Raw genomic sequence first — 27,029 nt, 5'->3', positions numbered from 1 at the left:
AAAAAAAGGAGAAAATATAAGCGAAACGCAGGAGGAAGAAATGAATATAAAGGAACAATTGGAGTGTAGGAGTCTCATTTCTGGTTTGTTTTCTGTTTTAACTTTAAAATGCTTCCTATGAAAGATTCTCAGATCACAGAGGCTAGTAATGTGAAGGCTACAATAAGAACTCCTAAAATGCAAACAAGAGAAAGGTTTTGTTTATGCTGACAGAGCAAATTGAGCAGACCAAAACCTATCTTCAAATATTTATTTTCACATTGTGAATGTCAACATTCTTCTTGGTCTTCAGATCAAGTGGGTAAGGTACAGTAACTGCACAAACCAAGGTCAAACACATCCCTTTCAAGGTTTAATTTGGCTAGATACCACTGCAGGACTTATTTGTGCAAGCTTGGAGATATGTAATCAAGGAGGAGACTGCACAAATTTCTGAGAATGTGGTGTATTTGAGCAGGGTATTTATTAGTGTTTTGGATTATAAATGGGTGAAAGATTAATTGTTAAAACAATAAAGGAGCAGAAGCTGAGAGGAGGCCCACAGGTGCCAGTGCAGCAGGGCTCCTTCCCCCGAAGCACACCCCACACACCTCCTGACCCCCGGCCCGAGGAGGGAGGAGAGCTCTGTGTAACGGAAAGGCAAAATAAATATCTCTGGTATTTAGGCTGTATTTCTTCCTGTACTGTTAGATATCCTTTACAACAGTAGGGTCATAAGGCAAGATCCCTACAGCTCGAGCCCACCACCCTTCAGAAGGCTTTGAGAGAACAGTTTTTGACAAAGATTTCACAAAACGTTTTGTAGTTGACCCTCTACCTGCAAGGCAAATGTTCAGACACCTCCAGTATGTGCACATGCTGTATTTTTCCACAGGGCGGGGTCAACAGAACCATTTTTCATCTGAAATCCCTTGTGTGCCCGTCCACAGCAGGGATGAAACTGCTGCACTGGGCAGGAACCCAGCATCTACGCTGAGATGGTTGGGTGTGCAGGGGAACCTGCCAGAGCCCTAATGGCCACAGTAATGCACCTTAGCACTGAGGGTTTTTAGGAACATTCCCTAAAAACAAAACGAAGCAGCAACAACAAAAAACAGATGCAGCACTTCTCCTTGCTTAAAATTTTTTCACCCTAAAATGAAAAAAACTGGCTTCTGGAAGAGTTCAACATTAAAAGCTGCATTCGATACCAGGATCTTTTAGCAATAGCTGCAATTAAATGTTGGCGTTCATAACCTGAGCTTAAGCAGAAGTACAAGCAGGCACGGATGTAAAACACAAAGACATAAAATTGCACATTGTGGGGCTCTTTTGCATTTCTGTTTCTGACACATAAATCTTATATATCACAAGTGCCCCCCCACGCACACTGATTACACTTTGAGGCACAGCATTCTGAGATACCTCTAATTAAAGATTAGGTCAGGACTCAACAACTCAAAACATCGTTTTTTCCAAATGTTATCCCTTCCAGTGCTGCGCCTGGGGGAGTTACTAGCAAACTTCCAGGCAGTAATTTTAGCCAACGCTTGCTTCAACCAGCCTCACCTTTAGCTGATCCTACACTGAAACATTCCCTGTGCTACCTTCGTGAGAGCCTCCAACCCCTTTTACAAAATACTTTATTACTCATCAAAGTTCAATGAAGACTACTCTGGAAAACAAAAACTATGCTTGCATTTACACTCTTTGTCCAGCATCTAAATCATCTGGGGGCAACCTGGGAGCATTTGGTTAGTGCACCTATATGCAAACATCACACCTTCCCTTCTAGCTAAAATGACAAGGTGCAGGTGACAAGCAGTGGGGTGATAGTGTGGCAACCAGGAACTCCTAACAGATGCTTGGTCTCATCTCACTCTGAGTCACCCAGCTCAGGCTTGCAGCACAGGGCTGCTGCCCTAAGCAAGTCAAGCGTGATACATAAGGGAAAGGAAACATTTCAAGACCTCTTTCAGGATTTTGGGGGGAATTTTTTTTATTTGGCTGCTTTTTTTCTGGTGCGTGTGTGTCTGAGTATTAATCACCTTATTTATGAGGAGTAGTCACTCCATCTCCAGATGACGAGTGCTGCCTTTTCTCCTGCTATTACTCTCAGGCACATCTTTCAGCAGAATTCATTGTCCCGTCATACGAAACAGTAATCAGCAAGTCAGATAGGGGAAGGCAGCACTAACCAAACCCAGATTTGCAAAATTTCAAGTGGAAACTGCACAATCAACCTGCACAAAGGTTGGTATCGGACAGGCACACCACATGGGTGCAAATCAGACACACGGCCACGTGCAGGAACACATGCACAGCCAGAGGGGACTTATCACAGGAGAGACCTCACTCAAAGGGCTTTCCTTTTTTGACTATTTTCCTTTTGGTAGTATCACAACTACGTCCCTATCTGCAGTTACAGCTTTGTGAAACAATCCACTCCAGAAGATACTTCTGAGAGAAACAAGGGAAAAGCCATGCCAGAGACGTCTTAAAGTAACTAGGTACAACAGATCAGAAACCTTGACTTTAAATAAAACCAGGAAGGCTGTATTTCTAGGAATGTAAATGAGACACCTGCACACCTAGCACAATGGAAACATTTCAAAAGCATCAAGAAAGAATGAAACTCACCCACTCAAATATCCAACACAACACTGAATGAAACAGTAACCATTTGGTGAAAAACAAGCTGTGGTTAAGGGCAGGAGTTTGAATCCCTTCTGCTCCTTTCCACAATCTACACAAGACCTTCATGCACCATTTCGGTGCACTACCAGATCCTAGATGCTTTTGTGGGGAGTCAAGCTGAAAAACAGGCATGTTTTCATGTATCCATGGAATTTGGGCTGTAGGGCTGCTGCCATTTTTTTATTTTTAATTTTTTTACTGCAGATGAGAAGTCCCACCACTCAACCTGCGTACTGGTTTAAAAGCTGAGTTAAACTGCACAGTATTTATGAAACACAGTGGGGAAGAAAATCAATAGCATCACATTTACAGCCATTGTTCAATGGTCTCGTACACAAAGCCTTGCCACTGCCAAGTTGTACAATTGTGCTTGTAGTTTCCATTTATGCCTTGCGTCCCCCAAAACACAAATAGTCAAATTTAATGCTAGAAAACTGCGCTCTTAACCCTGTTAGATGAATACTATATGATTCCTTTTGTAACAATCCAGTATTTGGCATTTGGCTACGCAACAGCTTTTCAAAGCTGACAGTGGAAAGGAAAAATACTTCAATAATTTGTGAAGTTTTTTCCCACGTTATCAAAAATCACAACCCACATCTTTTCCTGCAGCCCTCAGCCTCACCTGTTTAGAACTTAATAACCAAAAGGTACACAGCTCCTGAGCAGAGAAAAGGGTTGCAAGAAAAAGACAAAACTCTATCTGCAGCGTTCCTGTTTTGCTTTAACCTACAGCGATTACTCATCTCCACAGCAGGAATCCAGACTATTCTTTTTCCTGCAAGCACTTGCCCTCCTCTTGCCGTCAGTCTCATCCACCTGATGCTTGCTCAGCTGCACACCTCAGGGACGTTCGGCTTGCGTGGAGAAAAACAGTAAATAGAAAGAGAGAGTACCTCCAGTTCACACAAATAAAAGGGTTTCACAGTCAAAATACAATCTTAGTGAAAAAGCTATAAAGAAAGTCGCACACTCGTGCTAGAGCCTTGGGGTAAAACTAAATTATGTACCAGTTTTCTGATGTGGGTTTTGCATGTCGATTTCATCTCCCACCAAGAAAACAACAACAACAGTAACAACAAAACAAAACAACAAAACAAAAAGTGAATTTGGTATTGCACTGGCTGGTACACTGGCTACCTCACAGACACAGGGCAAGCTGGGAAGAAGCAGGGAGCAGATTTTCTTACTGCTCTTGAAAGGAGGCAGAGAAGGTATCCCCTAAATAAATTTTGATTTTTGTTTCATAGGGTACACCCTATACAAAGTTTCTTCAGAAGTACTGGTGTACTACAAAAGCGTGAGCAAACCATTGCAATACAAAGCTCAGTGAGTGCACAAGAAGCCACGTAAACCAATTCAGGGTTAATGAGGCAGCTGCATGGTATCCCTGATCAGTGACACTTGGAGCCATTTCTTTGGGCCAAGCAGTTCTTTGTGGAAAGAAACCTAAATGTTTACTTTCTTGGCCTACGTGAAGGTGCAGGGACCTCATTTACTCAGAGACAGTAAGGCACAGCTGTGGTGCCCCATCCTGGAGGTGCTCAAGGCCAGGTTGGATGGGGCCCTGGGCAGCCAGATGTGCTGAGAGATGTCCCTGCTCACAGCAGAGGGTTGCGGCTGGGTGGGCTTTGAGGTCCCATCCAACCCTAAACGTTTTGTGATTCTATGATTCTCCCTGAAACACTTCAGTCTGATGTTTTTATCAAAGCTCTGCATATTTTCCAGTGCTCTATCTGGAAAGTTTCAACGTTCAGCTGATTCAGGGCCCAGCAGAAGGCAGCCAGGGCCACATCAACACAGAGTAACTAGTAACTACCCAAAGGAGGTAAGTCTGTGACAATCCTAGAGATGGGCAAGCTGGAGGGGTGAAGGTTCCCAGCAAGACCAGTTCCACAGAACAGATTAAACAAATAGACAAACAGATAAATAGATATTAAATAGCCATGGATAGATTTGAACCAGCAGTGAGTTAGCACTGTGAGGTCTCAGTACTTTTGATTTGGTATAGAAAGGCCCTAAAATTAGCTTTCACAAATTGTCAATCTTCAACCACCCTGTCCCAAGCGCTTGTTTCGGCAGTGGGGCCAAACCCAGCGTCCCTCCTCCCTCCTGCCTGGGGCTGGTGTATGCAGCTCAAACTTTGCAAAGGCAAAACCCCAGAAGAAATAGTAAATGCGAATCTAAGTCAGCCTTATTTTGCAATGAAGATCTCACAAACCAAACTGTTCTCTGCACTCTGCCCCTTTTCTAAGCTTGTTTAGATTGCCTTGATTTACAAGGCAAGTAGCAGCTCTCTTCCCCAGACACACCTCCTAAGTGCTATGTAACTCGCAGTGCGCTGCTTCTTGAGAATGCGTTACTAGTTTGAGCCTTGCTAGATCACATCTGTAGCACTCCTTTAGGATTTTCTCATGTTCAAAAACTTCAGCTCTTTTCAAGGAAGGGAAAGCTGGAACAACCGGAACATGAAGGACAGGAAGCTGTGGACAGGCACGTAGGCCTTGAGTGGAGTAGCTGATCACAGCAGAGGGCACACTGCTTGTGAAATAACCATGCAATCTATTATTATAATTATATGTGGAATTTATAATGTTGAAAACCCCATACAGATAAACAAACAATCTCATCATTAGGAGACCCAGACACCCATCTCTCCCAGCCAAATCAGAAGCAGGGGATTTGCATATCTAAGAAACAGCTGAATACTTGAGAGTCAGTATGGCACTGCATCTCTGAGAGCCAGGCAGTCTGAAGCAGAACATACCCAGCACAGTGCCCTCTTACACCTCACCTACCAGCTGTGAATGAGACTGGGCAAATTTCTTAAGGCAGTCCATAGTGACCCTTCCTCCTCAACTGCACAAAGCCACCTGAGCTGATGGAGTTACAGGGCTGGAGGGAGAGAGGGAGCACATCCGTCCTAACACAGGGCATCAAACTGCTCCTTTCAACCAGCCACCTTTCGATTAGGGTCCAAACCAGGTCAGGCCCTTTAGGGTGATTTGTTTATCCCTTTCTCTCAGCCCTAGGTGGAACAAGGTCTGAATATAAAGGTAAGCCTTAGGCATTAACTGCAGGTGTTTGATGTCCAGAAGTGAGGAGAATCTGTGCATAAGGGGCCAAAATTACACCACCACGCTTAGAAAAATAAGAATGAAAATAAGCCAAAGAAAGAAAGAAAGGGGAAAATAAATCATTGGCTCCTCACAGGACAAAAATGCAAATACAAATACATCACGAATATATGATTTTTATATATATGTATATATATATTTAATATTCCTTATGTTTCCATCTTTCTTTCTGCACTAAGTGCAAGCACCTTGGGAAACTGCCAGATTTCATTGTAACTTCCACAAAAACCACACACCTCCATGTTCAGCTCTGTTTCAGTGGGTCAACAATCTGTGTCCATTACTCCCATTAAGGCACAGAGCACATTACAAAAATAGCCACATTTAAATAAGCACAGTTGTGTAACATCATGCAGTAGAGCTCCAATATAACCTGGTTTGTTCTTGCTAGCCTGGATAGAAGAGGCAGGCTATAATTACATTAAGAAACCCCTTCTTTAACCCTGAATATACCTGCTGAAGATAAGCCCTGTCAACATTTGTGCTTTCTATTGACAGTGGAAGCAAAACAGAAAAACAGAATAAAGGCAGAAACATGTATTCACAGCACTTAAGCCAACCCATAATTCATGGCAGCTGATTAGTTCTGTTGTATAATCAGGTCTCCTTGATGCAGCAGGGAACTGCTGTACATGCAGTGGGAACTTACTGTGCCACTTTCACCGTAAGCTGTATTAGACAGGATCTTTTTTCACCTTCTATCAACCTGGCTGAGCTTCACATAAAGCTACTGACTGAGACAGGGACCTAAAGACAAATAAACACATACACATGTCCAAGCAACAGGGAGAACGTCAATTTGGAAGCCCTAATTTTCAAGCAGCAAGCAGCCTGCCAGAAGTCAGCATTACCTCTTTAATATGTTAACATGCATGATTTATATTATTCTGATGTGCAGAACACACACAGTTCTCTCACATACTGAAAAATTCATGTTAACTACACAGAGGAGACCAAGCAGCAATGCAGCAGCTCTTAGTCAGGAGTTGCATGAAATGCCTGAATAGAAATATTTCACATTTGGCTTTAATTCCACATAGCAATTCAAACTCTTTACGTGAGGTTCACCTTTCTGTTCTTTCTGTCTTCCTTTTGTTGCCTCACCTATTGTGGAGAGACAAACTTTTGGTCAAAACTAGCACTTCACAGGACTCCACCATTCAAACCCTTGCTGAAATCTCCCTCAACACTTCCAGCACAGAGCAGAATAGCTAAAAGCACTGCACAAACAAGACCATTCTAGTAAACTCTCATTTGCCTTTCCCTATTTTCTAATCCACAAGAATATGTCACCCTCAGCTTTAGAAACAAATGATATGGGGCTGTAAGCACTACCATGCACCAGCCTACAAACCATCCTTTCTACCAATCTTAAAAGCAAGAAGTCAAAGCCCAGAGCTCTGCTCCTAACAGCTTCAGCAGCCACTGAAGGTTACTCTACACTGGTTCTGGGCTCGGCCCAATGAAACTTGAGAAAAGCTGAAGTTAAAAGAGTTACAATAACCTGAAACCATTGCTGGTCCTCATTAATTCATCTCCCTAAACTAATGATTTTAGGCCAACAACTCAAAGAGCTTTCCTCCCCCAGCACATCAGCAACAAAGGCTAAGTCAGGGCAAGCAACAGCCTCATCAGGAAAACAGTTACACAGCCTTCTCCCAGCTTAGCATTTTTAATTTCTGTTTAAGGTGATTAGATTTATGATTCAGGAGTTGGGAAGAACTCAAGATGAAAAGGCGAGTGCCAGGCTCCAGGTCAGGATTAACCTCAACAGCAGCACATCAAGGTAAAGGAGTTAATGTTCAAAGCAGCAATCTCCCTTCCAGTAGGCCATTTAAAGTCAGTGCTCGGCATTTTTGTTTTCTCATCATTGCTTCCTCTGAGGTGCAACGATTTAGAAGGAAAAAGGAAACAATGCGACACTTCATCGCTATATACACACAATAAGGCACACCCAATTCTTACCCAACTAAAAACACATCTTAAGCTATTCCTGATAAGCCAGGTAAAGTAGGCAACAGAAACACCACCCCCGTGTAATTCTGTGGGATGGGAAAGTAGAGAAGTGTTAAGCGAAATTACCACGGTGTCCTGTGAAAGGAAATTATTTGTTCTCAGCTGAGATACAAGACACAGTTTGAGCCTGTAAACCTCTGAGGATGTGCAAGCCTGAGAAAGGAGGCAAACAAGCTTTCTGTTCTCATCAAGTATGATATTTACAGAAGAATTCAACTCCCTTGTTCCTCAGTCCCTCACTGGGGGTAAAACTGGTACCAACCAACAGCAACTTCTCTGCTCAGCTAGGCCTCCTCCAGCTGCAGTTAGAACCCGGCTGAACACAAGTCTCACAGGCACTTCACTCAGCCCCATACAAAGCAGTCTAATCATGCACGGTTTGTGCTGATGGTTCCAGAAGATAACAAGGTGCTGCCTATAACCTTTCGTAGTGTTTAATGGTAGTATAACCCAAAAATGGAGCAGACAGCAACTAATGTAGCCAAAAGACGGGAAAGAATTATGGAGGCTCACAATGGGGCTGACACTGCCCAAACACCCTCAAAAACAAACCACATTTTCTATGGTGGTTAGTAGAAAACTGCTACCTCTCTCATCATTAGAGGGACTTTTCTGCTACACGGTCAAGCAGGGAACCCATTCATGGGACACCAAACCACAGTTTGCTTGCCTCGTAACTGGAAATTCCACCTGGGCTTCCCATGCTTTCCACACACACAGCAGAAGGCAATATACTCAGACAGACACGGACCCTAATGAGCAAGAATCAGCAACAACCTACTTTCCAGTTCCCCTTTTTCAAACTGTATTTTCCAGCAGTGCTCCCAGCAGCTTTAGCACACTTCAGAGTTAAATATACCCATAGGACAAGCAGAATAGGACACAGGCAGGCAGCACGTTTCGCAGCCCAGGCCCAGGCAGTGCCCAGAAAGGCAAGTCATGCAGGAAGTCCTAGAAATTCGGCATCAAAGAGTCCACAGAGCAACAGCTACGACCTTAAAAATGGATTTCATGAGTAATTCAGCCTTGACTAGCTGCACACTCATCATACAGTCACACTAGCTTGGCACAGTGTGGTCAAAGTGGCTGCTGGATGACTGTTATCAAGATGAAATTGGCACCACTGAACTCTGCCTACAAGTGAGGGCAATAAGCAGCTCATAGGGGTGTGATTTACCACAGCTCTTACAGTCAGAAGCTACATGCACCGGTCACAAAAACACAAATAGAAGATTTGTAAATCTTCCACTTACCTACTAAAAGAGCTTGAATTGATGCACATATTTGAATTAGTATAAAGAAAAAGTCAAACTGTGCAAACACCTGGATACTGCATTTTAAAAGCATACTAGGAAAGCGTAGTTCAATTGTCGTGGCCTCTTCTAAAGAAGGATGATGTGCTTGTTACAGGGGTACCCCTGTGAGGTTGGGTTGACATTGTCTTCTAAGAGTAAAGGAGAACATGCTTGAGCAATTTGCTTAATGCTGAATCTATTTTAAGAGCAGTGACCCAGATCTTTGTTTTGTCAGCAGATGACTTGTATAACAGAGATGAATTGACAAGGAGTTAAATCAGCATTGGGCAACACCAAGGTGCTGACGAGCAGCAGCAGAAGCAGGAGATAGGTGGCACCACCAGGCCCTTTCACCTCGGTTTAAGCTTCCAAACCTATCGCCAGCCAGAGGGTCATCAGTGGCCAGCCTAAGCCCTGCTGCAGATGTCAACTTATCAGCTATGGGACTTCACCACAGTGAGTACAGCTCCAGCCATCATCACCATTGGCAAGCCAAGGAGACGTTCAGCCTGGATCATTAGGTCCTTGCCCGATGATCCTAAGCATGCTTTTTATTACAACTGATGAATATATAACTGAGGTCTTGGCAAAGAGAGAAAAGACGCTTTGCCCAGGCCCTAGGACACAAGGAAATGAGGGTTCTTAGCAAGAGGCCAGGAAAGACAGGGCTGGTCAGGTGGCTTGTATTATATTTTCTGTCTGGTAAGGTCTTTTGGTTTAGCTGTCTCCAGCATTTCTTAAATACCTATGGCTTTACGGAAAACAGACTGAAGAAAGACAAATTTCCCACGTATTGGTTATTCCAAAGGACAGAGCATTCAAAGCTCAGATGCCACTGTGGGAAATGGAATCACAGAAAACATCTCCAGAAAAGATCGTAAGAGGGTACCAAGAAGGGTCTCTCAAGAAACAAATAACTGCAGACCTGGTCAAAATGGAGAAATGGGGAAAGGACTATCAAGTTAACCCCTGGCCTGCACCCCTAGCTGGCTGAAAATATTTTTAGCAGCCCTGCTGTGCACAGGAACATGCTGATTCCCCACAATAAAACTTTCCATCCAGCACACCAATGCTTACAAAACATTTTTTTTTTTTACCCTCTGCAGTCCAGAGTCTGCCGGACCAAAGCACGTGAGTGATAAAGCAGCAGCAAGAATAGACTGAATCAAACAGTTACAAGCAACTGCTTTGTGGTCTTTTTTTTTTTTTTTTTTCTTCTCCTCCCTAACCTCTCTCTCGATTCAGGGCATTGGGAACAACTCTGAGCTGCTCAGCGTAGTTTACAAGGGGAGACAACATAGGGGCTGATGCAAAGGCTGGAAACAGGACTGCTCAGTGCCAAGCAGGTAAACGCTGCTGTGACCTTTGCTCGGCCAACTGCCAGAAGAAAGCAAACAGGCACGACATCTACATACAAACAACCTCCAACACAAAGAAAATATTTTCTGACAAACAATGAAAAAATTAACTATCAAAGAAAAGAGGGAGAGCAAACGCACCCCCGCACACGCTCATCTCACCCCACCCTACCATCCTCCATGCTCTGACTGCTTACCACCACCCAGCAAATTGCTGCCAAGAGCAGAGAAAGAAATGGTTCGTTAGAAGCAAATACACACGCTGGTGCTTTTAATAACAGGTTTTAATAAAATATAGGAAGTAGCAATAAAACCTGTGCTAACACAATACAGTTAATCAAATACTTCTAATGCAATAAGTTTCAAGAGTGGCGCTTTCAGTGACATTGGACCTCTCTGAGTCAGAAATTCAACCTTAACACCAGCTCCATAGGGACTGCTCTGCCCATCACCAGGACGTGACCATGTCCTATTATAATCGAGTGCTTGTTCCCAGATGAAATGGGATCAGTGTGGGGGTGGGGGAGCAGGAAAAAGGCAAGACGAAGAAAACTGTCAGGATCTTGCAGGCTTAAAAAATCAAAAGTAATTAAAATCAAGCAGAATTCAAGTCTTCTACAAATTTATCAAACAGATATATATTATACAGAAAACCCTTAAGCACACCACTGTCAACTGAGCTTGAGAGAAATTTGCTTCTATCCCAGTATATGGCTTAATCTGTTCCCAGGATGCACTTCTTTGCTCAGTAATTTCAGTTTAAACAGAAACGAACTGTGGATGCATATTTTAGCTCAATGACTGCCTTCTTTAACTAGGCCCTGGGCAAAAGGGGGCATTAACCTCCTTTCCCCCAACCCAGCACCACTTATCAGCAACACGAAGCAGTCTCTTTTCAGAGCATGCCCTTTCATCCACCTGGTGCCTGAATGTGAGGCTCTAACAGTGCAATGCCTCCTATGCCCCCACTCCAATATGTGACCAGGCCCCACACTGAGAACATGAAACACAGCAGGACAAACAGGATTCCTATCCAAGGGCAAAAGAGTCTCCCTTCAGAGTTTGCTCTGGTAATCCAAACACTGAAAGGGGTTGGGCTAGAAACGTGCTTATGTGCTTTTTTTATTTCAAATTTATACTTTTCCCAAGAATGTAACCCACTTTCAGCAATTCCTGCAAGGGCAGGATTTAGATCAGAGGAGGGAATTGATTCCCAAGAACATAAGCACCAATTACTATTGAATTTGCCATATAAGAGCAATCAACGATGATTTTTCTACTTAGTGCATACCAGCTAGCACCAGTCCCTCCCAGAAAAATCAGCTCTGCCCACTTGCCTGGCATTCCTGCTATTTTTCATCCAGTAAATTCTACAAGAAACAGAAAGTCCTACTGTAGCCATATAGAGCCTATACCTTTCATGAATCTTTTTTCAGCATACAGGAAGGTCCATAAACACACCACATCCGAATGATTTTCCTCTGGGATCAGCTCAGCTCCTCAACAAATGAATCCCCGTGTCCAGATGGTGTTCTCCACAGAAACTCCTCTAAGTAACCTCTAATACCTAAAAAACAGACTTGGCTCAATCCTCCCACAACTGTCACCTCCTTGCAGAGCAAAGGCGGGGGGGGGGAGTAGGGTGGGAAGAGGTAATTTTAAAAAACATCTTGAGTAATACACACAATTGTGGGGGGGTTTTTTCTGAAATAAGGCTATGTGAGTATGCTCCAAATTGCAGTCATCCAAGTGGGGAGAGTTCTGGTCTTTATAATTTGTTATTGGATGCAATCAGGCAGACACAGTGCCACATTATCCAGCACCTGAAGGACTGTAAAAAGACACAGCAGCACATAGTGTTGGAGAGGAGATGTACATCAGCTTGCTCTTTATCCTCCATTGCTCGCAACACAGCACAAGGCCCTGGTGTACTTTTGTCCAGCTCTGCAGGCCCTGCCTACATGTATGTACACTCATGTATCCCTTGCAGATTTACACATCACCAACTGGGGCTCATGGAGCCATCAGGCCCCTCCTACCTAAAGGAGCTGAGCATTGACAAGCTGTGTCCCCATTTTGGAAAGCCAGAAGCGCTCAAATAGCATAAAACAGAGTAATCAAAGGAGACCGGGGGAGCGCCAGTGCCCTAACAGACCACAGCAGTGGTGAAGTTCACGTGCTGCAGGAGGAAACAATTTTAGAGGAGGTTATCCAAAAGGAGCTGGATTCAAATCTAAAGCAGGCCTCCTCTTTTTGTCTCCCTGACAGAACGCTTTTTTCACTTGCCACGCCCAGCTTCAGAACAAGTCAGCTGAACCACAGCGGATCCAGCTCAGCAGCACCAACACTCTCCTCTCCGGAATAAAATTAACAGCCACCTCCAGTTTAGACAGAGATGCCTTACACAAAGACCTGCAGCACAACCAGCAGTGAAGCTCCAGAAGCTTTCGCTTCAACCCACACTCGGGAAAGTCATGAGTGAGTTCATTTTCACAAGTCTGAAGACACAAGAAAGTGAAATCTGTAGCTAAAATTTGTTCTGTAAGCGTGTAATGAGGCTCTTCTATAGAAATGCCTTTTGCAGAACCACCCAGAGAAATAACACAAAGCCACTCTCTTTGAAATAAAAGAACAGACCAATTTGCAGAGGTAGGGCTGGGGGCTGAAAGGGGCAATTCAGAGCTCGTGCTTTGGTTTTGTTTCCAACTGAAGAGTCTCCCAGAACTCCGTAGGACACCTGTCCTAAACACCTATCCATCCATAAATTGGTTAAACAGAATCTTTTGTTCCCACTCTGCACTAACACTACTATCCAACAGCTCTTTTGAAAGAAAAAAAAAAACAACCCAGAAGTCCATCTGGCAATTCGGTAGAATCCCACATTTCAGCGACGGATGCAGTCAGAATTCCCGCAGCTGGGCTGCACCTGGATCAGCAGCAGTCAGAAGAGGACAGCAAGCTGTGAGGCGATGCGAGGTGTGTGCTCAGCTCAGGGGGATCAGTGGTGCCTGCAGCATGAGCCATGCAGCAGCATGCAGCAGCATTGCAGCACGCCTTTGTCCTGCTCTCTGCCTTCCCTCCCTCCTCCCCCAAAATAGAGAAACAAAGGGCAGCTCAAGATCTGGGGTCTGGTTTATGACATGCTTAATGGAGCACTCAATTGCTGGTGGTTACTGCCTCGTTTAACTGCTTTCGTTAAAAGAGAAACATGAGTAAACAAGCGTGTGTCATGAAAAAGCCCCTATTCAAACAGGAGCTGACAAGAGAAAGGACATCCACATCTTACAGCTGCTCCTGAGCAGTTTGGAGTACAGGCAGCAGCTGAGATGGCAGCAAAGACAAATGCAAAGAAATCCTCACCTCACCCACCACCAGCTCACAGGCTCATCTCACCCTGGATTTAAGGCATGAGGTCAGCACGCGCTAAGCACTCCAGGCTTTAACTTAACCAAGGGAGAGCAGCCTGCTTCATCTAGACAAAGACTTTTGACGCCCTTCAGTCAGCATCCACAAACTTCCCACCTCCAGCCATGAGCTGGAGCATCCTGGTAGCTCTGTGAACCAAGAGTGTGAGAAGAGCAGACAGTAACCCTCACACCCTGGCACCTCTTTGTCCATTCTTTTTGAAATTTGCAAGGATGTCAGGCCTCTACCCCACACCAAAAGGCAGCTGATGTCAGCCCTGAGGTTGAAAACTTCCAGAGGATAGGGTAAAAAAAAAAAAAAAGTGATAAATCCCTGGAGGTTTTCAAAATAAGGGTAGATCTGGCACAATGGGACATGGCTAGCGAGCAGGGTGGGGATGAGTTGGACTCAATGATCTGAGAGGTCTTTTCAAACCTTAATGATTCTATGGTGCTATCAATCTCATTTCTTTGGAAAGCCAAGGTAAGAGACTGCCTTAAAAAAAAAAATTAAAAAAAATCAAGAGGAAGCTCCAAAATGCACGTGGAGAAAGGCATTAATGAAATAACAAACAAACCTCCTATTGACAGAACTGCAGCCAATACCAGAGATCACACAGATTTAACCATATCCCTTCTATTTCCCAGCTACTTTTATACCAATTTAAAAAACAAACAAACACAGACAAGCCTAGAGGAAGAAATGCAAAAAATGAGTGCAGAGTTTAGAGAAGGGAAAACTGCAGGAGAAATTCACCCACATCCCATGAGTATGAACGAAGAACAAGGACAAAACAAATCACTCAAAGGGAGAGAAACCTGCCATCGCTTAAAAAGGGATGAAAACTGAAAAGAAAATTAATTCTAGGAGGAAAGATTAAATATGTAAGATGTGATGCACTTCAGAAAACTGATATTTCCAAAAAGAACACTCTTTTCTTTCAAGTCCAATCAGAGAACTCCCATCACAATTGTGCAAGCCTTTGTCCATGCTGCAACTCCAACCTGCAGAACCAGATTGATACCAGCGCAATGTACTTCTAGCTTTAGAAAAATACCCTAAATCAGACCAATATACACCTAAATATTGCAAGAAACAGCATTATTTCTACCATTCTCCTATTCCATCACACCTCTTTTTCTCTCAAATGACATTTATGCCTCTTACATCATAGGCATAATCTCTTAAGGATATTATTCCCACAGGCCTAAGACAACAGAAGTATTCAAAACATTTCCCTCAAAAGACTCAAATCACAAAATCAAGTATTTGTTGAAGAGAAGGTTGGCTCAGGCCCTTACAACACTTTTTCTGACATCATGCAGAGCTGTTCCCAAAACTAGGTGTTTTTGCTGATGGATGAGATTCAGACGCAAGTCCCTAGTCATTGCAGCGTGTTGTTTTTATCATCCTTCAAAGCTGTTTGCAGTCACTATTAAAAGAAACCCACAGATTTCAGCCCAGCAATCTGTGCCCTGCAGAAAATCCCAGGGCTGAGCATCCCTGGTAAATGCTCAGCACTGCTGTTAGATATCCAATCTGCACAGGAAAAGAGGAATAGCTTTTGAAGGCAGACAAGCTATTAAATTTTTACTAGGTGAAATGTTTACCAAAATAAATCTAGTCCTTTCCACTCTTAATTATTATCATAACACATATGGCAACTGACGTACAACTAATGGAGCTTTAAACCAAGAACCCTTGGAGGGAAAACACCCTCTGGATGTTTCAGCCAGTCTTGACAGAAAGCCAGCTCCTGACAAGATTCAGAAAGCGACTGGCTTTAGGAGGCCTCCCCTCACAAGGAGCACGGGCTGCATGCTGCAGTGGTGAGGAGCTCCAGACCCTCCAGCACCCAGTGGCTCTGCAGGCCCACAATTGCTCCCAGCACACACCACACCTATCACACCCATATGCCTTCCCAAATCTGCCAAGAGTTCAGATAACAGCACTCTGCGACAAGAGCTTCAGATCCTCCTCTCCCACCTGGCAGAGCAAGCTGATATTAAGAGAGGTGCAACATTTTTCCCACACAGCCCAGTGCAACCACACCATGGGCACAAAACATATTTCACTGCAGCTAGAGCACATGCTGACTAAATACTTTGTTATTAAAAAGTAGGAAGTACACAGCAGCAAAAGAAGAGGACAAAGTCACATCCCAGGTACTACCTTGAACGCAGCAAGGACTTGATGTGAAGCAGCAGTGGTTTTGTTGCCCACTTCTCTCTCCCCAGCCCAGCGTCAAATATGAGTGCTACCACTATGTTCCATCCATGAAGAGGCATCTCCAAACTCAGCAACTTAACCAGAAAGAAATCTGGTCAATAACTAATACAGTTTTATTCCTGAGGAGGAAACCAGAGCACTCTTCCATTACCTCAGAGGAAACTTAAGGAAAGGTAGCATTACTCAGGACTGATTTACTGCCTCTAGCCATTCATAAAACCATAAAGCCAGTGACATATAAAACAAGCAACTCATTCACAAGAGCTCTTTGATCTTAAATACAAATAAAATTAGGTCAATATTAAAGATTTTCATTCCTTGCCATATAAGACTTCCACAAAGGCTAAGGAAAGCTTTTCCCATCCACCCCTTTTAACACTCAAGTTATTTAGAAATTCATATTTCTTTCACATGACTTGAAACACATTCTTGATATTCACTTGTCATCACTCCAGAATTTAACTCTTGGTGCAAGGTAAGCCCAGGGTATAACAACACCTTGCATTTTCAGCTTAGCATGCATGACTGTGTTTTAGGCTGGCTTTCAAATTTTATTTATTTGCTCCCTAAATCAACCAAGAGCTCTCATACACAGCAGAAGGCCCCCGAAGCTATCACTGTAATGCTGTATCTGCTCATAAACATCAGTATACCAATTTTAAAGGTATTAACACTGTCATTTAGTCATGGTGAAATATCCTACTGCCTGCCCCACCTCCGCTACAGACAGCAGCACAGTTAAATGTGAGCAATTCAGCTAAGATTTCCTGCAAATGTCATTTAAACGTATATAAAGCCCATCACCTGTAAGGTAGCGCATAGCAATTCTACTGCAAACCTAGGAAAGACATGCAGGGGGGTAATGAGATCTGCTTGTCCAATGCCCAAGAACCAGTACGCCTTTCTCTGGGTGTTTCAAGAAACCTGAAGGCCAACATACAGAGTGTTCCCTCCCTTAGGCCAGGGTGAGTATTAAGGCAGACCTCAGCTATCATGAAGACAAAGAAGCGATCCTATGTGATTGAAGTACGCGCAACTTCACATCCACAGATTTCGTTCTTATCTCTGCTACGTATTTCTTGGGTGGCTTGGAATAAGTTGCACCAGTTCCTGGCTGTACTTCCTTCCCACATCCTCATATGGAAGCAAATCACATTGGATGGCTTCAATATCAGAGAAGAAGCACTGGATAGCTCCACCTCCTTCTGTGTTTATAACCAAGACTGCCATGCAATTGGTAGCTCAGTTTAACAAATGGTGCAGAATATGAAATTTTAAGCAGTGCAGGAATGTCTGCTGTTCCGTTCCATGAAGGAACATGACAAATATTGCCTTAGAAAGAAAGTGTTAATTAGAGAAAAGGTACTCAGATTTACAACAGATTGAAATTTAAAAATAAGATTCACAACCAGACCGAATCCTACTAGCCAAGTTTACAGCCACAGAGAAGCAATTAAAAAAAAAAAAAAGAAAGAAAACAGGTTTGATACCTTGCAGAGAAGCACACCTTTGAAGGAAAAAAAAAAAAACAACAAAAAATAGCATGGGTATCCGGCACTTAATTACAACCCTTATCAACACCATCAAAACAGTTAAAGTATTTCTGTAATTCTGTCCTGAAAAACAGTAACCTCTATAGCAATGTAATCCATCTGAAAAGACACCAATGCTTACTGCTGAGGGCACAGAGAAGAAACACAAGGCGCTACCCACTTCTCACAATGACTGTTCTTCCCAGCCAGATACCTGAGAAGTTCTGCAGAATCAACCTTTTCCCTGCAGGCCTGAGACAGCAGTAATGCTGCCTGAATTCAGTTTCCTGGCTTTGTATAGAAGTAGAGATGGATAATGAGGGTAAGCACATTCACTTCTTGGTAGACGTATGCAAAAACAGGTCACTTATTTATGAGCCTTTTGGGAAATGGGATACTTCCCTTCCAGTGATGGAAAAGAGGGCTTTTCACCTTTATGTATCCACTAAAGGCATCTTCACTTGTACTGTACACTCCTCAAACAGCAGGAGCTATAAAATGCATGGCACAGACAGGGGTCAATCTCTCCAACCTTAGACATACAGAAGATATGCATCTAAGACACTCATCCTAGGCTTCCATTATAATTAACGGGCACAGGCAGCTTCATGTAAAGAACTATTTATCTCATCCTAAGGTATGTATCTCCAGAGACCATCGCAGAATCATAGAACGGCCTGGGTTGAAAAGGACCACAATGATCATCTAGTTGCAACCCCCCTGCTATGTGCAGGGTCGCCAACCACCAGACCAGGCTGCCCAGAGCCACATCCAGCCTGGCCTTGAATGCCTCCAGGGATGGGGCATCCCAGCCTCCTTGGGCAACCTGTTCCAGTGGGTCACCACTCTCTGTTAAAAAATTCCTTCTAATACCTAATCTAAACCTCCCCTGTCTCAGTTTAAGACCATTCCCTCTTGTCCTATCCATCCACCTGATCTACTTCTCTCCTCTACAAGTCCTAGAGCTCACAGTTCAGATTCAGGCATCAAAAAGACAGTAGGCAGACCACCAACACAAGCACCTTTCAAAAAAGAAACATTCCAATCCCAATGCACAGAAGCAAGTTGTTAATTAAGAAGAGGTCATGTGCATCTGCAGCTCTCACTACAGAGTGCATTTTTTGCCCACGAGGCCACCATAAAATAACTGGAGATACACAGCACTATCAGCTCCTGGAGAAGCACAAAAGAAATTCAATTAAAGCTTCCACTCAGGAAATACCTCATCATTACATTCAGACACCACTATGCTAATTCCCCTCAGAATTGGTTTGATTATTGCAGTTGCATAGGCTAGGAGCCCTATAGCCAAGGGCCTATCAGCTTTTTTTTTTTTTTTTTTCCTTTTTATACCCCTACATATAAGGGTTTATAACTCAGCTACAAGTATTTCCTCTTGACAACAGCCCTGCAATACCAGCACAGCTGTGCCTCCTTTTAGGTATTCAACAGAGCTTGCCTTGAGAAGCACAAAAAATGAAGAAAAATAATGAACTGCAATCACGTTGGTGGGGTCCCCAGATTTCTGAAGATATACAAAACCAAGCATAGCACAGAACATGTTACTGTAACACATTAAGAAATAGGGACCTTAACCTCTGCTTTCCTAGTTTTGAAAACTAGTTTTGAAAACAAACTAACCAAAAGCAACTGGATGCCTAAAAGTGTAGGGGGCAGGTTTTTTGACAAATTTAGTTTCCTTTGAGCTCACTGTTTAAATTAGAATGATGAACGTTTATCCACTGTATCCTACATCTACATTTACGAAATCCTGGGAAGATACAATTGGAACTACCAAAGCTTACCAAAAAATGACTGTTGTATTTTTAAGATTTCAAGTTTTAACAGTTCCAAATGCAAAAATCTCCCAAAAACTGCATCAATGTTGTAGTGAATCAGAAGGAGCAGACCATTGCCTAGGCAGCTTCCAAATCGTTAATTAAAAAAAAAAAAAAAAAAAATCAGATTCGTTGCAACTGAGTATTCCAGGCTGCTGCCAATCTTTTACCTTCTTAAGACACACCCTCCCATTTTATTTCTGTCCTGATGTCAAGCTGCCAGGTGCACAAACCAGAGCCAGTGAGTCTATATCACAGACTGGTACAGAATAAAAAAAAAGGGTACCCCAGCCATTAAAACTCAGAAACAGTCTGGTTCACCTTGCTGTTCCCAACCCAGTGAGGGTCTTCTCAAGGATGCACGTGTCCACAGCCCATGCAACAGGTACCAACCTGTGAGTCACCGTGAGCAGAGAGAAGCTCTTATCGACATGCTATGGGGCAGCTCCAAAGGGAGGTGACTGAGACACACCAGATAAGCTCTACAAGACCAGTAGAACTGCATCCACGTAAGGCGTTTTACCACATTAGTTGTTTTATTACTAGGGCTTGCTGGCACTTGCAGTGTCCTGTCTGAATGCCTACTGCGACAGCTGCGGTGGCAGAGCAACCCAGGGAGGTGCAGCTTCATGGGAACCGAGCATTTCACCATGTTAAACCACCTCCTCAAAGTCATCTCTCCTTCTGGCACATGGACACAATGTAGCTAGGTGGCATGAAAGAGGTTTGGTCAGCACAAAAATGTCTGTAAAGAAACTTTCTCCTGGGATGCGTAAGTCCAAAGCTTGGTTGCCTAGTGAAAGCAGAAGACTCCTAAGCAACCAGAGAAAAAGCTGATTTGCTTCATAATATCGAAATACATTTTTAATGTCCTTCTACAGACAGTGAAGCCATCTTTTTACTTTTTCTTCTATTAACCACTTTCCTAACTCTACAGTACCTTTGTTTCCCGGGCTGTGAACTGCCTACTAATCCCACTCTCAACATTCAAGCTAGCATCTCCTTCAACACCCTCCAATTCACTCTGTAAACTCACCTTCGCTAGGTTGCTTTTCTTCAAGCTGTCCCACTTGTCAGTAGGAGGCAAGATCAAGCAGGAGAGTATGGGAAAACCCCAGGGAGAAGACAAACACTCCACTCCCATGAGTTGCACGAGGAACTTCAGATAGGACTCAGCTGAACCAGTTTCTCAATAAAATGGAGAGAAGCCTACTCCATTCATATCATAAAACAGCTTAGGTTAGAAGTCCATCCAGTTCTAACCCCCTGCCACGAGTAGGGCTGCCCCCCACCAGCTCAGGCTGCCCAGGGCCCCATCCAACTTGGCCCTGAGCACCTCCAAGGATGAGGCACCACAGCTTCTCCAATGCTCACCCGATCCCTAAACTTAATGAAAGTTCCAGTCCTCCACAAGAGCAGGCACCCTCAGTTTCCAGCTGTTGGGATTTCAGCTTTCTTCAGAGGTGATTTTCAAAGGCTTCCTAGTTAGTATCACATTAAATCCAATGCCACTGAGGCCAAATTGCAGCTGTTATTCACATTCAGAAGAGCAGCTTTCACTTGGCTGCAGAACTATTGTGCCTCCAGTCTGTACTGAGATGTAATGTTAAAATCTCTACGCTCCCTATATTGAGAGTTACCTCAAAATTCCCAAGCAGTTGCTTTTTCTTCCCTCCCCTTTCCTGTAGCTGATTACTTACAGAGACCACGGTATCTTTTTTTTGAGCTTGTGCCAACCTGAGGAACAATCAGGGACCCATACTGCTATGAACCTAAGGCATTTGATAAGAAAACTGTGCAAAGCTAAGAGATCCCCTCCCAAATCCACCTCTTGTTCAAGTGAACTGAATTCTTTCCATTAACTCCAGTGGGAGTTGGACAGGGATCTAAAATAACGCCATAGATAAGGATCTTACTGTAACTTTTGACTACAGTCAAGCTCACATTGTGCAAGGCAACGCTATTGAGCTTAAATATCAATGTCAGCCAAAGGCAAGCAGAAATACTTCTGGAAGACCCAGAGCATACAGTCAAAAATGTGTAAAGGGATAAATAAAAATACCATTTTCCTCCACGGAAACTATATCTTGAGAAAGTAGGGACATAACCTACCAGACTAAAGTCAAGCTTGCAAAGGAAGTAACACTTGAAAAGAAAATGCCTAGAACATAACTCGTACTCACAAACATACACTAGACCACATTAGAAAAATCTGCTCCAAAGCTTTATATTAAAAAATGTATACACCGAATGCAGGGAAATGCAAAGGGTGAACACCTTTTCTAAGACAGGATCCCCTATAGGAACGTTCCTCTATACTGTCCCCTAGGACAAGAGGCACAGACTTGTCATCACCTCAGAGGCAAATATGCATTTCTGCACACTGCTGTGGAGGCCCCGGTGCCTGGAAGTTGATAACAACTCACCAAAATTTCCATTACAAGCACAGCCTATGTCAATGGGGGTAAGCTGGGCAGCAGGAACAGGTCTGCCAGCAGCAGTTCAGCTGGTAAAAGGGAGAGCATGCACACAAACAAGAGGAAGAGAGAATGTGATACAATTTCAGCTCTGATTTTATCCATATCAATTGAGAAATGTTCTAACAGGAGAAAAAAAAAAAATACAACTTCCTATGAGTTATCATAAGACTTTGGGCTGTCTATTGTTAAATCCATCACCTTGAAGCACTGCATACATCCAGGTCCCAGAGAACTGGAACCTGGTCTAATTACATTAATAGAGTCCCTGCCCCAAGAGCCTGCCATCGAATTTAAGACAAGGTGCAAAAAAAGACATTTTGACAAGAAGACAGATGGGTTGGAGGAGGAAGAGTGAGAGGAACACAATGTTACCCACAATTTGCAGGTTGCTTTCTCTTTTTTTTTTTTTTAATAAAATAAATATCAGTAATCCCCACTGGCCACCTGCCTAGCTTTTGTATATTTAATTAAGAAGGATTTGGATGATGAAGAACCGGTCTAAAGTTCAGCCAGTTTGGAGGATGGTGGAGTTAGAGGCCTAAGGGCTGCACCTAACCATAGGACATTGAGAAATGCTCCTATTCCAGCCTACTCCGGAACCAGTCAACAGCAAATTCCCAATTTGCAACAGAATCCCCCCAAAAAATAAGAGAAGTAAGGGAAGAAGTTCGTAGTGAGCTGGTCTGGACCAGTTTCTGAAAGCCAGTGACCTCACTGCTCCTCAGCACAGCTTGTCTTTATAGCGATAAGGCTGGAATTGTATTCATGTTTAGCAAAATCATTTCAATCCACAATGATGGCTGTTCAGCAGTGAAAGAAAGAAAAGGGAGAAGGGAAAAAAAATCTGACTTCACACAGAATACCAACCGCTGTCCTCTCTTCCTACCCCACCACAGCCACCTTACAGGACAGAAAGTCCACTAAGACCAAAACAGAGTATCCTTAGCATGGGAAAATATTTATCCAAGTTTTAATTTCTTCTCAAATCAGCATTTAAACGATCACATCTTACATCATTTCCTTTTATGCGCCAGCAGTTAGACAATACACATCATTTACATGCAGTTTTGGAAGGCTGCAATATAAATCAACAAAAGAAGCTTTCACTATGAATTAACTATTACAAGGCTCCTAGAGACCCACAGCAGCCTGCGTTGGGGACGATCAGAAACATCACCCCTAACTCTGAGCTTTCTAGGGTACTCCTGCCACACAACTCAGAACTCCCAAGGAGCCACCCTTCCCCCATCATTTCTGCTAAGGGAGAATTATGGTGTCTATCTGGGAGTCCTGATAGCATACCCAGAACGGCCAGTGGGAAGGATCAGCTGACTTAAAAACGTATATATACACACACACACAAAAAAGAGTGACTGAGCAGGTCAGTGTGGTCCAGTCTCAACAGCAACACTAATAAGCCCCTACACCTCTGGGAATGATCAGATGGTACAGATTTTTACGTATGTAAAATATCAATCAAGCCTTTAATTCACATTTTTGCATGGGGGGAAAAAAAAAAAAGAAGAAATAACCAGTTCAAATCTTATCTCAAGGCAAAATTTGGGTGTGTTTTCATTCTGTGTGAGCAAAACTTCAGATTAAGCTTACTGCTGCATGAGGAAAAATAAAATTCAACCACAGCAATGCTAAAAACGCCCCTTCACTATTTGCTAGAAATGAAAGAAAGGGTCCTTAAGAGAGTCAATCACTTGGGAAGCTGGCTGCAAGTTACAGTCACACTGAAGTGCTGTGATAAAGCAGGAAGGACTTCAGGACTGCCTGCACGGTCTTTGTTCTGCCAGACAGCAACAGGCACCAAAAGCCCAACTGCTGTTTTTCTGCAAAATCCCCCAATGCTTGCAGTTCAGAGCTGTACATCACAACCCTCATCTCACTGCTTGGAGGAGGGCTGCAAGGGGAATCCCTACGCAGCCAGCCCTTCCCAGGAGCACCCCACAGAGCTCTGACCAGTGGAGAGAAAAATTCTCCCAATTCCAGCAAATGTCAGAGTCCGGCTCTTCATAAAAGCAAAGTTACCAGGGGTGTGTGGCCACTTGCTGCTGCAGCAACTCCAAGGTAAATTGCTGATTGCATCCCACACAATTTAACTGCTTGCTGTCTAACTTAAAATAAACACTGCTTTGAAAAACTTCCCTCTTCTTTTTGTGCTGTCATTCACAGATTTTGAACCGATTCCAAACGGACAAACCACTTCCAAGCTGGGCTTCCATTGCCCAGGATTTGCAATGGCAAGCTGCAGAGCTGTGCTTTGCTCAGGGATGCATCAAGCATTCCCCCAGCCAAGGACTCACACTGCTTTATAGGCACACAGATCTGGGACCCTCAGCTCATTTTTATCCCAATTCACTTCCATGTATACAGGAGAGACATAGAAGGGTTGTGATGACAAAAATTACTTCAACTCTATGTACGTCAAGCAGAGCAGCCCAAAACTCAGCATGTTCAAACATCTTATTGTCACAAGAAGCCAACCCACTTAAAAATGGCTTAAAATCCCAGGGGAATCCATGCTGCTCTATGTCGGGGAGCAGCATTCAGGTGCCAAGCAGCAGGCAGGGAGCAACCTCTTATTTTGTAGGGGCATATAGGTAGGTATCTATACAGCTAGACATACACAGAGTTAATAAATAGCTGAGCTATCAGCTCGCCAACCCTGAGCTATGTTCAGTAGGCCCAGCCAAGGCTCAGAAGGGAACGGAGGGAACGGCCTGCCCACAAGTGGCCTTCCCCCCAGGTCAGGGCAGCCTCCCACCAGCCTGCAGGCCCCAGAGGGCTGGGCACTGCCATTGCCACCCTGGTGCCGCCCGGCCAGACAAAGAAATAACGTCACCACTGCCCCCATCCTCCTCAAATGGCAGTTTGCCAGCCAATCCTGCTGCCAGCACTTCTGACATCACAGCCATGCCAGTGATGCCAATGCCCGCTGGTGACAGAGAATCAGGCCGTGAGGGCTTATGTGGGGCTCCCAGCTTGAGGTACTGGGAGGAAGAAAGGAACTGAGTTGGAATCAGAAAAGGAAAATTTTGTTTATGTGCTACCCTGCTATGTGTACGCAGCTCACATATAAATACAAAGCAAAGAAGTGGCTGTGCAAATCCAAACTTTCACACCTGAGCTTAGGAACATCTGGCAACTGCTGCAAGCATACCAGTATTAACCATTTCCCATATTCCTGATGCCCAGGATGCCATGTCCTCAGTTATTAAGCAAGAGAAAACAGGGAGGGAGGAAATTCTTTATTCAGAAGGCAGTGAGGCCCTGGCACAGCTGCCCAGAGAAGCTGTGCAACCCCATATCTGGAGGTACTCGAGGCCAGGTTGGATGGGGCCCTGGGCAGCCTGAGCTGGTGGCGGGCAGTCCTGCCCACAACAAGGGTTGGGGCTGGGTGGGCTTTGAGGTCCCTTCCAACCCAAACCATTCTGTGATTCCATGATTCTAGGGCCGGAAGAAACCTGGTCTAACTCACACACAAATCACGGCCAGGACAGCAGCCGCCTGCCACCTCTGCCACTGATGCCCATAGCACCTCCGGCTATTGGTCGCTCTTCCACAGCAACAAGAACACGTGCTGAGGGTGGTTCCTATAGTAACTTTACTGGGAGAGCTGTAGCACAGCTAAGAGAAACCAAATTCACAATTTCTAGGCTTAAGACAGTTAAGTAACAAAGTCACGGTTGGTTTAAGTCACAGCATTAACAAGCAAACCGAGAAACAAAGCACCACATTGCAATCATTAACAGAAGAGGATAAAGTCACACCTTTTGTGCGCTATGATTTTTTGCATAAGGGCTTCAGGTGACGCAAGCTCTGGAGCAGGAGGATTGCAGCAAAAAACCCAGGCTGCTGAGAGCAGGCAGTGCCAGTGCACCACCCCAACCCACTGCCGCTTCCCTCAGCCTGGGGATCCCAGCTTCTTGCCTGGAGCAGCAGCCCAGCCATCCCACCACTCGCACCGCGCATGCTGTGCACTGCCTGCTCCAGCACAAAGGCTGAGGTTCACGCCCTCAAAACAAACCAACATGTGTTTCATTTTCAGCAGCATCTCACCATCAGGGATGCTTAAAAATTGCACAGCCTTATCTATAAGCACAAAAAAACTCAAGCAGCTGGGCATGTTCGGCTTCTTCCAGTTATCTCGCCCTCCTTCTGCACATTCTGCCTGCATTTCTGCACAGTTTAAGGCGAGATCCTTCTACCTCCAGCCAAGTATTAAGACAGTGTGAATAATTAGTCATCCTGGTCGCTACCACTCACTGCAAAGTCATGCAATCTCGAGATTTGTTTGTTCCACTGACTGAACAGAGGAGGGAAAAAAAATAAAAAACAAAAAGTAGGCTAGTTTCACACCCACACGGGCACTCTCCTATTTCTATTTTTTAAAGGCATACACTTGTCAAACAGGTTCGTCTGGGAATTCTGATTTTCACAAAATAACGCTCTCCATTTCCAACGCCGATCTGATGGCCATTGTGTGCCCTCTGTCAGAGCAGTGCTCAGCACACCGGGCTCCTGGGAAGGTTTCCCAACAAGGAACTGGGTGACAATTCCTACCAAGGGCAGAGCCTTTGTTTCCCATCACGGCAGCAGCCGGAACTTCCACGAGGATTTGAGCAATTCTGAATGAGCTCAAGGAGCTATTTCTAAGGCTCGGACATACTGACAGTGGTTTGGTCTCTTCCTTGGGGGAGAGGGGGCTATTACGCTGTTTCAGGATGGGTGCTCCTTTTTGAAAGCAAAGACAAGAGGCCGGCAAACTTGTCAGGAGCTGCAGCAGTGACAAGGAGAGCCTTTCTGTCACCCTAACCCCTCTGCTCATCATCAGCCAGGCGGAGGACCCAGCTCCCGTCTGGACAAAACAGCAATACAGAGAGAAGAGAAATCCTGCCACCAACCTTGTAGACTTGCCCATACGTGCCATTGCCAACCACTTCGACCAGCTCAAAAATCCCGGCGGGATCCTGCAGGGAAAAGGGGCAAGGAGATCGGGAGATGGACAGAACAGAAGCGGGGTCACATTTTTGCCAGCCGATGACCGCTGCCAC

General features: G+C 44.2%; 1 protein-coding gene across 1 annotated transcript in view; it reads right to left on the bottom strand.

Annotated features, from left to right (window-relative positions):
* The window catches only part of MAP4K4 (mitogen-activated protein kinase kinase kinase kinase 4), a gene marked incomplete at its 5' end in the record, with an annotated part of 151,266 nt that extends 124,237 nt beyond the window's left edge, over window positions 1-27,029 (bottom strand). Inside the window, one exon of the mRNA XM_019623156.2 lies at window positions 26,880-27,029. Within this exon, the coding sequence (XP_019478701.2) occupies window positions 26,880-27,029 (150 nt within the window). The remainder of the gene's footprint in view (window positions 1-26,879) is intronic.

The sequence above is a fragment of the Meleagris gallopavo genome, chromosome 1, assembly GCF_000146605.3.
Source record: "Meleagris gallopavo isolate NT-WF06-2002-E0010 breed Aviagen turkey brand Nicholas breeding stock chromosome 1, Turkey_5.1, whole genome shotgun sequence".
In the NCBI taxonomy this organism is placed as follows: Eukaryota; Metazoa; Chordata; class Aves; order Galliformes; family Phasianidae; genus Meleagris; species Meleagris gallopavo.
Note: the sequence above shows the minus strand (reverse complement) of the source record. Positions and strands in the feature narration are given on the sequence as shown.